At 41.5% G+C, this 18,281-nt stretch overlaps 1 protein-coding gene across 1 annotated transcript; it reads right to left on the bottom strand.

The window, feature by feature from the left end:
• Nucleotides 1-2,210: 2,210 nt before the first annotated feature.
• CHRNA9 (cholinergic receptor nicotinic alpha 9 subunit) lies at nt 2,211-16,787 on the bottom strand (the record flags this gene model as incomplete). The annotated part of the gene is made up of 5 exons (XM_082837665.1): nt 2,211-2,755; nt 5,862-6,394; nt 14,884-15,038; nt 16,292-16,437; nt 16,724-16,787. The coding sequence occupies 5 exons, from the start codon at nt 16,785-16,787 to the stop codon at nt 2,211-2,213; spliced, it is 1,443 nt and encodes a 480-aa protein (XP_082693791.1).
• Nucleotides 16,788-18,281: the final 1,494 nt, after the last annotated feature.

The raw sequence follows: 18,281 nt of genomic DNA, 5'->3' as shown, positions 1-18,281 counted from the left end.
ATTCCCTGAATTGGTAAAAAAAAAAAAAAAAAAAAAAATTCCAATAGATCACTCTGCCTCTTCTCTTTTTTCTCTACAGTCTTCTAACTGCCACCACAGTGTTATTTCTGAAACAAATCTGAATCTATCGCTCCCTTGCTTGAAACCCTTTTGTGTTACCAAATATTTTTAGGATAAAATTCCAAATTTTTGACATGGCCCAATAGGACTGCCTCTCTCTGGCTATAGACAAATCTATCTCAGACAAATAATCTAAAATATGGAAAAAGTTATATATGTAAAATCACTCATTGTATACTATATAAGTTTTCTATTGCTACTGTAACAAACTACGGCAAACTTAGAATTTAGTGCCTTAAAACAACACAAAGGAAAGATGGGAAGATCCCTGGACTTTGTAACTCTGGATTTATTTTTGTGTAGATGAATAACCTCTATCTGCTTAAGTCATGGTCCATTGGGTTTTCTATTATTTGCTGCCAAATACAACTCTAATTTATAAAAGTACTTCTATAATTAAAATAAAGAAAAAATCATCTGATTCTAAGTTACATTTCCCCAATTCCTTCTAATCCCTTTAAATACTCACTTCTTTCTCTGTCTAGCAAACACCTACTCATCCTTCAAAGCCCAGCTCAAATGTTACACCTGTACAAAGTCTTTCCCAAGCTTTCCCTCAAACGGATTAATCATCATTGTTCCTGTGGCATTTTGTCCATGCTTCTGTGATAGCACTTTTAGGCTACATTCTTCTATTTTCTTGACTGTCTCCTCTACTGAACTACAAGTACCATATGAGAAGCCAGAGGGTTGAAACCATGTTTTATATTTGTTTCCTTCAAGGCTGACTTAGCACTCAGTATATAGTAGGTACACAATAAATATTTTATGAATAAGTAGACAAAAGAGTAGAAAACAATGTATATATGTTTAAACCAAATATCATCCTCTCTTTTCTAGGTTAACACTTGTCCTCTCTCCACTTCCGTTCATTTGTTTATTTGTTTTAATTGGTAAAAGAATAGTTGAGGAGTTGGAAGTTAGGGAATGGGTAATAGTACTCAGATCATTTTAATCAAGATGGGAGTAAGGGAATTTGAAGACATTTGGCTGAAAGTAGGAAAAAAGTGGAGAAGTACAGGAAGAAATTGAGGGCAGAAATTCAGAATTCAGAATGAGAATCCCTCAGTCACAACTATCCTAAATCATGATCTGTCATGGCCCAAAGCAGTGTGCTTTTAGCACACCTGGCCTGAACTCACAGTGCTAAGGGTTTATTTCCCAGCTCTGTACGCCGCTTAGTTGGATGTGGAGGTAGGTCACTTACACCCACCTTCCTCTGACCCAGCTTCTTCCTCTGAGAAGGATAACTAGAAATACCTGCCCACTAGCTCACAGAATTGTAGTGAAGATCAAAAAGGGTCAGACTTGCACGTAAGATTTGCTATGACACCCATTGCAGATGTGAATCATGCAGCTCTATTATATGTAGGAGAAAATAAATGTTTGGTGAATCATTGAATGAATGAATAAATAAGCCCAGTTTGCTGATGATCTTATTTAAATCCCAGACTAAATGCAGGCATGACTTCATCTTTAAGGTTTATATAAAATATAACCAACATATATGACATCATCATTACAAAGAAAACTCTCTTCCCTATTAAGTCACTGATCCTTAGACCTTCTTTATATGGGACAACATTTTTTATTCCATCATTTGAGATATGGCTTGAAATGCACCAGGCCTGAGAAAGGTAACAGTGAGACTTACATTACACTAAGGAATATAACACTATTTTCCTTTTTTAAAAAGCATGTTCTAATAGGGACTAAGGGGAAAATGAGTTTCTTTTGTTTTGCTTTGAATTTTAAATGGAATGTAGTGTGCTTTTTTTTTTATCTGTACTGCTAAAGGAGAGAATAACTGTGTGATCTAGAAGCCAGACACCTACCACTCTGGTAGGTTATAAAAGGGGTCCTTCTCTATTTCCTCCGTTTTCCTGCCCTTGAAATTTTGGACCTCCTGCTTGATTTAACCTGACAGATAGCTATAATATTGATCTGAAGTTGAAAACAAAAAGTAAAGACAACATAAATCCTAATTTATATATATCTGTGTATATATAGATATAGGTATTTCTAATTTGGAAGAACATTAGAGTCGATCACAGGGGAATTTTATTGATTTATCCCCACATACCAAATGCTTACGAATCTGCTCTTGCTATGATCAAAAGAGTCATCACAAACACCATAATAAAAAAAATCCACATGAAGAATCGGTCTATGACTTTTGCAACCTTTTTCCATTCGCTGCCCTTGGAATTGGTGGCCTTATGGTCTTTGAGGCATTTGGCAATGTATTCGATATTCCTCGTCAGCACTTTGTACCGTGCACAGTAACTGTCAACATCTTGCGGGTTTTCACCCTGGTACCTCAAGTCATTCTTTAAGAGTTTGTTCATTTCCTTCTTTCTGGGAAGGTCTTTATTTCTGGTCGTCTTCAGATTAGCCTCTGGAAGGTTGCCATAAACCTTCATGAGGTGGTCCTCCTCCCTGTCTTGGCGGGGTCTAAGGCAGCTCTCACCCACGTCATAGACGAACAAGATCCTAGACATGTATTTCAGGATGACTACCCTGGCCCAGTGTGGCACTGGCCGGGCCTCAGCCCCGCAGAAGTGGATATTCATCACCATAATGGTCAAGGCAGTGGAGGCTGTGATCAAGGCCATTGTGGCTATGTAGTATTTGCCTGGAAAATAACAACAACCAAGTTAGCTTAAAACTGTCCTTGTGTTTGGCTCAAAAAGAAACAAACACCTTTTCTAAGGAAGCTATATACACTGATGGTTACTATTATAGACTTTTGAATAAAAGTGGGTTCAAATCCCAGCTCTGTCATCACTAGACTTCTGACCTAGAGCAAGTTATATAATTCTGGTAAGCCTCGGCTTCCTTCTTAATAATATGACTATAATATTAGTATCTAACTCATAGGACTATGACGAGGCTTAACAGAAAATACAGGAAAAGTTTTCAGCACTGTCTCTTGCCCTGAGTTAAAAGGTTTGTAAATTTTTGCTGAGGTCATGTTGTGAAAAACTTCCACTTTCAATGAACAAATAAGTAAACAATGAATGATCTTGGTCAGTTCTCAGAATTGTCTTTGGACCTTGTTAATATGAAAGCTCATTACCATTGGGGAAGAAAGGAGACACTGCGTCACTCTCAGTCTTTAACATGTGATTGCGTAAAGCAAATATTCATGAAAAAGGAAAATTAAGGAAGGAAACAATAAAGATGAGGGTACAAATTTCTGAAATGTAGAACAAAGAACCTAGAAGTTGAACAAAACCAAAAGCAAGCTTTTTGAAAAGTGTAATAAAATTGATAAACCTTTGATGAGGCCACTCATGGAATAGAGGTGGGAGAAAGAAAGAAAATGGGATGCAAAAGAAAAAAATAAGAGAATAGAAATTTAGAAAACAATAAAATAATATTACAAATAGCTGTATGATAATACATTTGAAAACCTAGATGAAATTTCTGAGAATATATAAGATGTCAAATTTAGTGTAAGAAGAAGAACACTTAAATAGAAACAGGAATTAACCAAATACCTCTACCCACCCACCTTCCGAAAAGCTCTAGAGCCAAAAGGTTTTACAGGTGAGTTTCACCGTATTTTTAAGGAACAGATAACTCATATCTTAGGCAAGTTGTTCCAAAAATAGAAAAGAGGGAAAACTGCCTAGAAAATCTCATTTTATGAAGTAAATTCAGGCTTGGTTCCAAAAGTAGCAAGAAAGGAAATATTAAGGCCATTTCATTCATAGACACATTTGAGAAAGTCCTATAAAAATCATTGGCTAACTAAATACTACAGTGTCTTTAATTGATAATTCATCATGATAAAGAAGAGTTTAGTTCAACATCAGAAAACTGTAATATAATTCACTAACTTAATGGGGGAAAAGAAAAAAACTCACACGATCATCTTAACAGATGAACACAATGCATTTGATAATGATTATCATCTGTTTATTATTTGTTAAAAGCTCTGAGTAAACTAAAAATAAATGGAATCTTTCTTAACATTGTCAAGTCTGTGGGCCAAAAGCCTGGATCAAATGCTACACTTGATGCAGGAAACCTCAACACACTTCTATGGGATTGTAACTCTATTTCATAGGTGCTACAATAACAAATTGTGACAATTAATAAAGTTCTCAAGATCTGTGTACACCCTTCCAAAAAAGATACATTTCATATTATCACAGACACAGAAAAAGTAATGCTTGTAAAATTCTTGAGACATGTTCTGAGACATCTTTCTTCAGAAATTGATCCAGCTTGCTTTTGAATCTTACTGCTAAAGAAGAGAGAGGGATCTGTCAACTGATCTTGCCTCAAACAGGGTTATTATTAGATGTTGTCACTGTCAATCATTTCTGCCTCAGGAGAGGGGATAAAAGTACCAATAAACGTCTTCCTCTTTATTAGTGGTGGTGAGAAAGGAGAGAACCTTCTGTGTCTATTTCTCAAAAAGGTGTACGTGAGTGTGTGTGGGGGAGGGGTGGGGAGGTGTTGCTGGGAGAGACGTAACAAGGAAGAGATCTCCAAACAGAGAAACCAATGTAGTAACGTCTAAATACTGGGTAATACTGGATACAGGAGAGGGTAAAAGGGCAGTACAATACCCTCTTATATTGCTTTCTAAGTCTCCTGGGGTTCTGAAATTTCTCCTCATGGATTACATTAAAGAACTAAAAATTAGGTCTAGCTTCTGATTCTCATAAGCATGTATTACAACAGCAAGTCATCGAGATAGACGTATTGATCTGGGTGTTATCCTCGGTGGCAGGAAGTAGGTATTAAGGGTGTTAGGAAGGATCTCAGAACAAGGGAGGTAAAGGAAAGGGGAAGCAGGGATGGCAGCCACAGTCTACACTCCTTCCCTTAGAGGGACATTTCATTATTGCAAAATTTTGAAAATGTGTTCTCCTTGAGAATCACCTCAGATTCCCAAATCTTGCCCAAGATTGCTTAAAAAGAAAAACAACCTCTTTGGGTGTAGGGACCTGCATTTTTAACAAGCTCTCCCACACCTACTATACCCAGTAAAGGTTGAAAATTATTCTATCAAGGGTAGACGGCAGGCTTAAAAATCCAGCTCATCATTTCCAACACGTTTATCACTCTTCCCAAGAAGAAATCCCTTGTAACGTGATAATAATAGTCACTTTTCTCTCAGTCCTCACCATATGCCAGGCTCTGTGTTAAGCAGCGGCACAATGAGGTAGCAATTACACAAATTTTGCTGATGATGAAGTAGAGACTCAAAAATTAAGTAACTCTCTTGAGGCTGATCAAAGAATGAGTGGTGAAGTCAGAGTTCAAACGCAGATTTCTTTGACTTCAAAATCAGGGTCTTAATCTATAAGCCAGTGGTTATTAGACTTGAACAAAAAGCTCATCGAAATCACCTAGAAAGCTTTTAAAAACATTTTACCAGGCTTTACGGCCAGAGTTTCTAATTAAGTAGATCTAGGCTGGGCCCTGAGAATTTGCATTTCTAAAATGATGCTTATGCTGTGGGTCCAAAGACCATACTGTGAGAACCACTGCTCTAAACCATATTGCTCTCATTCCTCTTTTGGGTAAACCTGGAGACAACAAGACCAGCTTTGTTTCCAACAGCCACATCTCTTTTCAAAGATGCCAACTGAAGACACCAAATGAAGTATGTGACAGCCTGTGTTGAGTCTGAAGTTGACCTCATTGTTAGGAGTTTAAAGATACAGATACAACCCCAGTTACCACAGTGCTGACTCAAAGTGTAAGACACTTGAACTCACCTATCAGAGGGACATTTTCTGAGGCTGGCATGATCTCTGCCACCATGAGCTGAAATACAGTCATGGCCAACAGTATGGTCACTCCCAGGGAGACCTTTTCCCCAGAGGCTGCTGGGAGATAAAAACTCAAGGGAGCCAGAAAAGATATGAGGACACATGGGATGAGGAGGTTGACGATATAGAAAGAGGACCGCCTCTTTAGAAGGAGAGTGAATGTCACATCCGGGTAAGGCTCAGAGCAGCAGCCATAGGAGATCACATTCTTCACAGCAGGCATGCCATGCACCTCCCACTCTACATCTTCGATGAAGTCGGAGAGGTCTCCGCTGTCCAGGGCGTTGAATATATCCACCTGATTGCCATTGTAGGTCCAGGAACCAAAGGTCAGGTTGCACTGCTGGTTATCAAAGGGGAAGTAGGTGACATCCACCACACAGGAGCTTTTGGTGATGGCTGGTGCATCCCAGGTGATCAGCCCATCATACCGCAGGACCACGTTGGTGTTCACAGGCTCAGAAGATTCATCATCAGCCCTGGAGGTCAGAGGAGGAAGATGAGAGCTGCTCGCCAGGACAACTCACCAAACTCCTTACCCCCGATAGCTGGGCGCCCTGTGCCCATCACTTCAGTGTCTTGGTAGTGGATCACCATTCCTGTCACCCTGGCTTGAAAGTCTGGAATCAACTCTAATTTGCCCTCTTCTCCATTTCCTGTGAATAGTTAGGGCCGAGTTCTCTTGGATTCTTTCTTTAAAGCATCTCTGCTTTATGTCCCTTCCTCTCCATTCCCAGTGCCACTCTCTTGGTCCAGGTATAATGATTCAAACACCCAGACAAAAAGTAAATGAGGCTAAAATCTAACAGGGGGCTCTGCTTACCTAATTTTGTTAACTGTGGGCACAAGAATATTAAAGTAACTTTTTGTTGCTGTTGAAAGAGTTGTACATGTTTACTGTAGAACATTTGAAAAACACAGAGAAAAAATTATTCACCCATAATCTAAGAGATAATAATTTATTCTAGATATAACTAGATAAAGCAAAAAACTTCTTTTTGCTTTATCAACATTTATGCCTTACATCTTGGGGGTACAGAATTTCTGTTTCACTTTGGGGAATGACTCTTTCTCCATGACCATTGTAAGGCAGATGAAACAATGATCAAGGTTCCTCAGCCACCCTTGGCCAGGGGCTGGCTGTGTGACCCAAGCTAGGTCCAAGTGATTCACTCTCCCTGCAGTTTAGATCTTAAGCAGAGTGACCCAAAGACCAAAAAGACTCACACTGGTGATGGCTCCCTATAAAAGTCAATTAATTATTATTATTTTGTTTAAAAAAATCTCAATATTCCCCACTGTCTTGAACTGTAGAGTAGTCCTGGTTTGTCCTTTCCAAGACCTGGTCATTCATTTTTTTTCCTTTAATTCAGTGAGCTGTACGATATCCTTCCAACAGATTCCCTTTGTCACAAGGTAGACAAAGTCAGTTTCTAATGCTTACAGCCTTAACTGATATGTTTCTGTTAATATTTTAATGCACATTTTTCCAAGTGTTCCTTATGATTTTTTCCCTACAAAATATATTATGGCTAAATGTAATGTGGTTTGCTGAATTAGATTCTTACAGAAAAAGTACATTAGTGGAAAAACTGGTGAAGTCCAAATAGTCTGTAGTTTAGTTAATAGTATTGTATTAGTCTTGACAAATGTCCTATGGTTACATAGATGTAACATTAAGGGAAACTGGGTGAAGAATAAACAAGAACTCTGTACCATCTTTGCAACTTTTCTGTAAAATTATCTCAAAATAAAAAAGTTAATTTACAAAATAACATTGAGACAATTTAAAAACATTTATGATCATCTGTTCATATTCTTTTGCAACTTTATTTTTGTGGCTAAATGGTGTTCAATTACATTCCATTATAGAGATGTGCCATAGTTATTTAACCAATTCACCTATTTTCAACATTATGGTTGTTTCCAGTTTTTCCATTTACAAGCAATGCCACAGTGAACATCTCTGTAGTCAAATTGTTGCGTTTATCCACTGACTCTTTCCTTAGGTTAAATTGCTAGAAGAGGGTGTGTTAGATCGAAGAACTGGCATGTTTTAAAAGTTTTTTTCCTACTTATTAAAATTTAGGTACCACAATGTTAACTGTAATGGTCTGATTGGGTCCACTCTAATCAGAGCATTACAGCTGAATTGTGGCACTCGATTTTTAATGGAGGTCTAGAGAGGGGATCTTTAACGTGGTCTTGTGAAGAGAACAAAATGAATATTTTGAAAATGCCTGAACCTACCCTCTGTAACAATGAGAAATATATATAGTTAGCTATACGAGAAGTAAGAACTGGAGGATGGGAACTCACCCACCCTACCTTCCTTGGTGTAAGAGATCTCGGGGTCAGAGAGAATCTATCTGGAGCTAGAATAATTGTATTAGTCATGGTCCCTGCAGAAAGTGGATGGCCCACTCAAATTAGATAATTTGAGGTGTGTTTAATGCAGGGACTGTTTACAAAAGTATGGATAAGGTATAGGGCAACCACTCCAGGGCTAGTAACAGCAGAGCTATTACCATTCCTGGGCCCGAAGAGGTGAAGGGAAGGTGCAGTTACCAAGACCTGGAAGGAAAGACTTGCTTAAGAGGGTCACCATGATAGGAGCTATACCTTTCTGTCAAGGGACTCAGCAAGCCAAAGATAATAACTCTATAGGAAGAGAGCAAGGGAATACATGCCCTAACCTCACTCCCTTTTCTCCCTCCAATTGCTCACTGGTGCTTCTCATTGACCCAACCCAACCAGAAGCCAGAGGGCAAAGGAGCCCACTGTCTGAAAACATCACCCCAGCTACTCAGGAGGAGTTTAAAGACATTACTATTTAATTACTTCATGACCAATGTCTTGTTTTATCTCCCTGGTTTCTCTGATCACATCTTTTTACAGCTCAGCACTTGCACTGGTTTCCTATGGCCAACCAAATACTTCCAAACCTCCTAAGTTCAGTGTCCTAGACGTTCCATGATCTACTCCCATCCCACTCTGTAGCCTCCCACTGGTCTCTGATGTCTCCCACTGGTCTCCTTCACTCGCACACCACCAATCAAGGCTGAAACCCTAACAGATCCTGTGATTGTCTCTCCTTTACTCAAACTCTTTCTTCTATCTATAATACCCGCCCCACTTTCTGCAAATATAAATCTACTACATCCTTCAAGACAGCTCAGATGCCTACCCCTCTGAGAAGCCCCGCCTGCCCCTCCAGTCTGATGAAATCCCTTCACCTTTGAAGGGCTCTGGTACTTTATTTCTGTGTTATGAGGGGCTTACATTCTACATACATTTCTTATTGGACTGTTCATTGAGGTCAGAGACTGAGTCTTAAAATCTTAACCCCTCAACACATGACTGAATGCCTTGCACAGAAGAAGGATTTAACAAAGAAAGGTAAGTGGGTTGATTGGATCAATATGGCTCATTCTCCTTTAGAAAGTAGCAACGACATCACAGAAATATCACAGAGAGATTTGGGTTAAAATCTTGGTCAGTTTCTGTAACCTTGAGCAAGTAACGTTTCTGTCACCCACCTGTAAAAGTAGAGGCTATAATACCTTAAGGTTTCTTTTTAAATGTTATATTAAGTAAATAATTAATCTATTAATTTCTTATTGCTGCTGTAAAAAACTACCACAAACCAAGTGTCTTAAAATAATACAAATTTAGCATATCTACAGTTTTTAGAGGTCAAAAATCCGAAAATCAAGGTTAAGGCAGGGCTGCGTTCTTTCCAGAGGCTCTAAAGGAGAGTCCATTTCCTTGCCTTTTCCAGCTTCTAGAGGCTGCCTGCATTCTTCGGTTTAGGACTCCTTCCTTCCATCACTCTGATATCTGCTTCCTTTGTGGCATCTGACTCTCCCACCTCTCTCTCTTGTAAGATTGTTTCCATTGGCCCCAGCAGGGTAATCTCCTCTCAAATCCTTAATTTAATCACACCTGCAAAGTCCCTTTTGCCATGTAAGGTGACATATTCACAGACTTCAGGGATTGAGACAGGGACACTCTGGGGGCAATTATTTTGTCTACCACACTATGTAGAGCCCCAATTCACTGCCTGACACACAGTAAGTGTCCAATACATACGAGTTTCTTCTCTTTCCCTTCCCTCTGTTTCTAACTGGGTTCTATTTTCCCAACTAGAAAATGAAAAAAATTACAGGGACAAAATTTCAAAATGGAGGTCGAGAGGGCAGCGTTCAATAATATGACCCTAAGAGATTATTTAAATTGTTTTCCTCTTACCTTCCCTGTCCTCCAACACTTAGTGCCCTTCACGCAGTCCCTTCTCCCCTGATCAAAGACTGAGCTGACTTCAGCTTCGCACTTGAGCAGAAAGACCTTTCCCAGCAGGGGCTGTAAGAAGCAAGATCTCCAGAACTGGAGAAGTGTGGGCTGGTGAAGGAGAGAACAGTGAGAATCAGCCAGTTTTTCTGGTACCAGACAGTGCCTGGAACCTCGACATAGGCTTGTCTCCTTACTCAGTCCCACAATCCACCCTTTTTCCTATCTCCAGTCTCTCCGTCTTTCGTGTGTCCCCCTTATCTTCCCTTCCACGTCAAAAAGAAGTCCCTCTCGGGCTTCCCTGGTGGCGCAGTGGTTAAGAATCCGCCTACCAATGTAGGGGACACGGGTTCGAGCCCTGGTCCAGGAAGGTCCCACATGCCACGGAGCAATTAAGCCCGTGCGCCACAACTACTGAGCCTGCGCTCTAGAGCCCGTGAGCCACAACTACTGAAGCCCGTGCGCCTAGAGCCCGTGCTCTGCAACAAGAGAAGCCACCGCAATGAAAAGCCCACGCACCACAATGAAGACCCAACGCAGCCAAAAATAAATAAATTAAAAAAAAAAAAAAAGAGGTCCCTCTCTTTCTTTTCAAGGCTAACTTCTCTTCTTGTACTGTGACTTCTTTCCTTCCAAGTCTCTTTCAGGATTTCGCCTCTCTTGGTCTCTCTTATTCTCTCTGGCTCCTCTAATCCCCTCCCAACTCTGTTCCCAAGTCTCCCTACCAACTTCCCTTCCTCCCAGGCCCCTCCCACCTCTCTCCTCTCTGCACACCGCTCTCAAGAGTAATTGGTGCCTGCTGCTTTCATTTCCCCATCTTGCTTGTATTCTTGCAATTTGGCTTCTTCCCAGCTTTCAAAGCGTGCTCTTTCAAAGGTCACTCATGACTTGCAAATGGCAAATCTAAAGACTCTTCTAAGAGTCTGTCAACCCTTCCCAAGCACTTCACTTTCTGAGTTGTTCCTAGACATCGTTTCTTCCTTTGGTTTCTATGAGGCAATTCTCTCAGTTCTTCTTCTACCCCTTTAACCATTTCTTCTGAATGTTCTCTGTAAATTTCTTCAGTGAAGAAATTCTCCAACTTTATCCTCAGCCATTTTCTTTCCCTCCTTGAGCAGTTCTATAAGGGCTTAAAGGGCTTTTGATAGCTCTAGCCGTGACCTTCTTTCCAGGCTGAAAACTTGCCTTTGCAATCTCTTTGTTGGTTGTCTCCTCTGTTCCTTTGGTCTCCCAAACTGAACAGATCTCACACCAAACTCATCATCTTTTTCTCCAAACCTGTTCCTCTTCTGCCTCCTTTATTTCCAATGTCATCTTTTTTTTCTTTTTAAGGCGCTTTATTGATGTATGATTGGCATACAATAAATTGCATACATTTAAAGTATACAATCTCATAAAATTTGACATATGTATATCCAATCTCATCTTACAGTTTTTCCATCCTTTCAATTCTCTAAGCTACTTAAGCAGAACTTAAAGCTAAATTGTAGACAAATCTTTCTGAGTACAACAGTGTACCCAATTTCTCACTAGGTCTAAAATCCAAGTATTAAACCAGTCCATTAAAATCCAACCATTAAAACTCCCTCATAATAAACACACTTCTGAAATTTCTGTAATCCACTCTTTACCTAACCTAAAAATGTCAGGAATCCTTGCACCCTCTTATACTAACCATTATATTGGCCATATACCTATACTAAACAACCCCACCAGAACTTTATTCCTTTACTGACTTGGTAACAGCCAATATCTGCTTGAGTCATTATATTGTTAAAGAGCTCACTACCTCTTGGGAAAATTCATTATTCAAATTATTAGTTTTTTTTTAATTGCATTAAAATGCAATTAAAAAACCCTTTAACTTCTACTCAGTGTTTTGGGTTTTGTCCTCTGGAGGAATTTTCTCTTTTTTCTCTACCTTATTTTTCCTATGATTGCCTATGACAGCCATCAAGTCTTCCTAAGGACCTCTCTCTTCCAAACTAAGCATCAGTAAATTCGACTGCTCCTCATATGAAATAGCTTCCAGGCCCAGGACCATCCTCATCAATCCTCAGCAAGTCTAACCCATGGATTCAGGCACCAATGGCGAATCTAGCTGTTAAGCATCTTCCTGCCCAAACTATCTTTATCACACATGACTGGATCACCTGCCTTATACCCCTCTTTATTCTCCCTACCACCACTCAGGAAGCCCATTTTGTGGTCTACAAGTTTCTGTACCAGTTTCTGAGAAGTATTTATATTATATCAGGGAGTAGAAGATTCTGCAGGTCCAGGGATTCAGGTAGAAGGACCAGGGTCAGGGTCCTTCCTGGGGACCCCGAAGGACCCCTTTGCCTGGTCCTCTAACTCTCTTCTATTCTCATTTCAGTTGTTTAAAGGAATGCAAATGACATCCAACCATAAGTCCATTTAGGGTTTCCTCCGAATAGTAAAACTCTGATGTTACTGAGAAGGAGAACACACAGGAAAATAGAGGATCCAAAACAGAACTGTCCATGATAAGAGGGGAAAGAAGACTAAAGAGTCAATCCAGAGGAAAAGAAAAGAGTTGATGAATCAGTGTGGTGAAAAGGGTCTGTGTGTGAAAGAAAAGGGGATCAGAACTCACACTTCTCAAAGCCAGCGATCTCGGGAGGAAAGGACGGAGAACGGGGACAAAATTTACCAAAGCCACAGCAGGCTTGTGTGAGCTCATGAGTGCATAGCTGGCTTCTCTGATAAAGGGGGACTGGAGTAGGCTTAACTTAGGTCATGCCAGCTCGGAAAGAAGTGTTTCAGTAAGAGCTGGGCACTGCTTCAGTCAATCAAAGCAGGAGGAAAAGGAGAACCAGCCTTCTGTTTTCCTCCAGGGAGAATTTTGAACTTATAGAATGCTGTAAGTGTTCTATGTAAAGTGTATCCTCTGATTACTCTCCTGCACCCTGTGTGTGGGACGAGGTAATGGACATCCTGGCTCATTCTCTTGCCTGTTATGTACGTGTATGTGTGTGTGTGTGTGTGTGTGTGTTGAGGGGGGTGTGAACCAGAGTACTAAAGCACCAGCACTTGGATGTGATCTTGCTTGGGAAGGGGTATGGAAGAGTTGCCATTCCAGAGTGGGGAATGGACAGCAGCATCAGGACTATGATTCATGAGGTCATGACCCTCGGACAAGCTCTCTGAGTAAGGACTAAGACTAAAATCCAGGCTGCAACCTACCAGTTGCTTCTGGAAGGGAAACTCACGTCCAGTAGAAGGCTGAGCTCTCCAGAGAGTCCCCCTGAGCTGCTCCTCATTCATATGGCTCTGCTCAGAGGAACCTTTCCCAGCCCTGAGAAACTTGAGTTCCAGAATAAAAAGAGAGAGGAGCCCCTTTGACAACAGGTGGAGCATCTGAACCTGAATTGAGACAGCTATCTGGTTCCTTCTCAAAGTGTGATCCGTGGAACAGCAGCAGTACCGTCTGGAGCTTATAGAAATGCAGAGAGTCAGACTCTACCCCAGACCTACTGAATCAGAATCTGTATTTGAGCAAAAGCTCCTCAGATGATTCGTGCACACTTTACAATTTGAGAAACTTAAACCTTACCTACCCACTCACCAAGGCCCCTTGTTCTCGGACCAGGAAAAGACCAACTGGTGATCTTATGATCTAGTTCATCTTCCACTCCATACAAGGTCCAAATTCCATAGGCCAGCTTCTAGCAGGCCCATTCTGATTTAATCTTAATCGTATCATGTATTTTTGATACATGATCTTAGACAAGGGAGCACCACTGTTAAGGGTTGAATTGCATCTGTGAAGACTTCGTATGTTGAAATCCTAGCCCCTGGCACTTCAGAATGTGACCTAATTTGGAACAGGGTCATTGCAGATGTAATTAGTCTAGAAGAGGTCATACTGGTGTGGTGTAAACACCTAATTCAACAAGACTGGTGTCCTTATACAAGGGAAAAAATATGGACACAGACAACACACAGGGAGAACACCATGTGGAGAAGAAGGCAGAGATTGTGGGGATGCTTCTACAAGTCAAGAAACTGAAGATGGCCAGCAACCACCTGAGAAGCCAGGGGAGAGGCAGGGAACAGAGTCTTCCTCACAGGCCTCAGAAGGAACCAACCTTACCAGTACCTTTATCTTTTTTTGTTTGTTTGTTTGTTTGTTTTGCGGTACGTGGGCCTCTCACTGTTGTGGCCTCACCCGTTGCGGAGCACAGGCTCCGGACGCGCAGGCTCAGAGGCCATGGCTCACAGGCCTAGCTTCTCCGCGGCATGTGGGATCCTCCCGGACCGGGGCACGAACCCGTGTCCCCTGCATCGGCAGGCAGACTCTCAACCACTGCGCCACCAGGGAAGCCCCAGTACCTTTATATTGCGCTTCTAGCGTCCAGAACTGTGAGACAATAAGTTTCTGTCATTTAAGCCACCCAGTATGTGGTACTTTGTTACAGTAAGCCTAGAAAACTAACACGGCTTCTAATACAGTTTCTCATCTGAAAAGGGGGCTGTAACTCTAAGATTTTATGACCTATTGTTTTATTATCTGAGGTTTTATGACCTTCACTTCAGGGACTAGGAACATGAATAGACTTAACCTCATGCAAGTTTTAAACATTCCTTTTCCATTATGTTTACATTCTGTTACATCAATAAATTCATTCCCGAGAAACTACTGACTTGCACTTACTTGTTATACAGGACAATATCTGGCCTCCACACCAGGTCGCTGGGGATCCTGATGGAGTCCAGTCCATCATACTGGTCTCGATCCCACGTGAGATACGCATCGTGCCAGATTTGGCGGATCCACAAATAGGCAGTCAGAATTTGATTTCTTTCATCCTGCACAATTAACCCAGATACAACTTTATCCCATCAACACCTCAACCGAATGCACTTGTCTCTAGAACACTCATCTTCAAAACAGGAATTCCAAGAGCACTAGTCTATTTCCAATAAGAAAGTGAGAATTTTTCCAGTCTATCCCCTTGATTGACTGCCAGGGAAATGTTTTTTTCTGTGATTTAGTGTTCGGAATGTAAAGTGGACAAATATTTAAATCATCAGATCTCTGCATGGATCAACTGCCCAAATTTCTCTGAAAATAGATCAACCGATGATTCTTTTGAATGAAAAAGTCGGCAAACATCGATAATGTACCAAAGAAAAGTCTTTCAAGTTTCATAACTTCATGTAATTAAACACATATAAGCATTATATAAGGTAAGTCATCTTAAAACAACAGCTTTTGGGCTTCCCTGGTGGTGCAGTGGTTAAGAATCCACCTGCCAATGCAGGGGACATGGGTTCGAGTGCTGGTCCGGGAAGATCCCACATGCCGTGGAGCAACTAAGCCCGTGCGCCACAACTACTGAGCCTGCGCTTTAGAGCCCACGAGCCACAACTACTGAAGCCCGCGCGCCTAGAGCCCATGCTCCGCAACAAGAGAAGACACCGCAATGAGAAGCCTGTGCACCGCAACGAAGAGTAGCCCCCGCTCGCGGCAACTAGAGAAAACCCACGCTCACCAACAAAGACCCAATGCAGCCAAAAATCAATTAATTAATTAATTAAAAAAAACCCCACCTTTTAAAAACTGGGGATAAAATTCACATTACATGAAACTCACCACTTAAACCATTTTAAAGTGTACAGTTCAGCGACTTTCAGTTTATTCACAATGTTGTGGAACCATCACCATTCTCTACTTCCAGAACATTTTGTCACCCCAAAAGAGGAAGCCTATGACCGTCAAGCAGTCTATCACTATTCCCCCATTATTCCCACAGCCCCTACTCTGCCTTCTGTCTCTATGGTTTTGCTGATTTTGCACATTTCGTAGAGATGGAACATGTAATGTGTAACCAACTTTCTTTAGATGATCTAAGACTGTTAGTGTTAATGGCCAGGATTACATAATTTAGTGAAATTAATTTTGTAGAAAGCTTTCTTCCCCTGGAGTTCCCTTCTCCCATCAGCTTGCACACAGAGCTCTCTGTTCTCACTTTTTCTCAAATTCCCAGTTCAGACATTCCCTTTGGAAAGCACTGTTAGTTTCATTCTAAACATTTCAGAGTTACCACTATGTTACTCACCATATCCTTAATCTGAGAAAGTGTAATCTGGAGCGTGACATTCAGAACTTTATCTGTATCCTCTACTGGACGAAGAGCATTGGAATAATCTTCAAAAATGTCATTAAACAACTTGTGAGCATATTTTCCATCTGCTGTTTCTCCAGCTGCTCAAAAGAGGGACCTGATCAACCTTCAGTGTCATGTATATTTCAAGGCAAAGAACAACAGTCCAAGGACTAGCGTTGGGGATAACCTAGCATCAGCTGGGGACAAGCTCTAGGTCGACGGGAGTTATTTTTCTGGCACACCCTACAGGATTAGTATGAGTCAGTAAGAAGACGAAGTACCTCCTTGCAGTTAGAATATTTGTTCTTTTTCCTGGCCCACCCTAAAACCCAAAGAAGTGGCCCCAGATGAGTGACAATGGTTACACGCCCACCAGCCTCTTACCTCTCAGTCTGGAGGCAGCAAAGTAAATCCAGCAAAAGGAGATGCAGAAGTGGGGCCAGTTCATCTTCTCCCTAAGCCTCTGTAAATTCCCAGCCAGGCAGTGCGGTCTTCCAGTTCTCTCTGTGAATGGGAAGGGTCTGGTCACAAAGCACCTACTCTGCCACTGTCTCTGCACAGCAAAGAGCTCAGGCTTGCAGTGCACGGAGGGCCCTAGGTCCTGAGATCCCTCCCCACTGGTAATCTGAGACTGGCAGCTCCAGTAGCTGAGAAGTCAGGAGCCCCAGGTGTGTGAGGTCAGGCAGTGCTGTTCTAGGGGACCCACCCTGGTTGAGCATCCCTAGCTACCTTCAGCAGGAATATCCAAACCAAACTTTCAGGGGAAGAGAGATAGGAGTCTGACACTCCCTGAGATTCCACCTAAGCAGACCGGACACTTTCTATACCTGCAGCAAGAAGACTCAGGCGGGGACTAAGAAAAGCTGAACTGACCCAGCCATGGGACAGCCATCTGGAAAGGCCCTATGCACTTGGAGTGGCTTTTGAAGAGGGAAAGAGAAGCAGTTCCACAATCTCTGGAATAGACTGGCATTCGGGTTTCTTCTCTGCCTCTGCTTCTCACCACTCATTCAGTTGTCCCACTGAGCACAGATCTTGTATAGGAAGGGGTGTGTGTGTGTGTGTGTGTGTGTGTGTGTGTGTGTGTGTATGCAGGTGGATGGGGGGCAAAAGAGCATTCGCTTGCTTCAGAAGCAGAGGCACTATGATTTGGATTAGCAGTGCAGGACCTAGGTTTGACTGCCAGCCCAAATCCTCCCTCACAATACAGAGCTTTCCTGAACTAGAAACTGGGAAAATAATATCCCCTGTCTCCCAGAGCTACTGGGATACTGTATAGAGAAGCACTTTGTAAATTGTAAAGCACTATGTAAATGTTAGTAATTTTCACCTCTGATCAGCTTTGCAGATACAGAATTTCTATATTTACCAAGTCACCCAGTGTTTACTAGCTCTTAAAAAAAAAAAAGATTCAAAGGCTAACCAAATCAGCATGAAAATGATTCATAACTGGTGATGATATTACTAAGGATGCTTTGCATTTGAATGCTACTTCTTATAATTTCAGTCATTTCTCATATGTGATCTAATTTTGCTCACACAAAAGAATGTCAGTTTCCAGTTGCCACAGCCTGTCCCTTCTCTTGCCTGGGGAAACTGCCTTGGGAAACCAAATTAAGATCATTCAGTTGCCTGGAATCAGAGCAAGGAAATTGGATAGCTGTACTTCATCAAGTTACAGCCTTCTGATGAGTCACCCTGTCCCTCTTCAGGAATATATCTTCCGAATGGAACAGACACTCAAGCCGTCAGCTAAGTGCGTTTCCTAATTGCCTATGCCCTTGTGTTGATTGTGAAGATGTTATTTTTCTGACGCCCTGAGTCTGACTCACTCATCACATGACACAGTTCCCGGTGCCCACGCACAGGCCTTCCTCCTCCAAAAAACCATCGGCTCTGGAATCTCAGAGGCTGAAGGTCCTTTTGAAATTGAGTTGAATGC

The sequence above is a fragment of the Leucopleurus acutus genome, assembly GCF_964270905.1.
Source record: "Leucopleurus acutus genome assembly, chromosome: 4".
Taxonomy (NCBI): domain Eukaryota; kingdom Metazoa; phylum Chordata; class Mammalia; order Artiodactyla; family Delphinidae; genus Leucopleurus; species Leucopleurus acutus.
The sequence above is the reverse complement of the archived record's forward strand: the minus strand, read 5'-3'. Positions and strand labels throughout refer to the sequence as shown.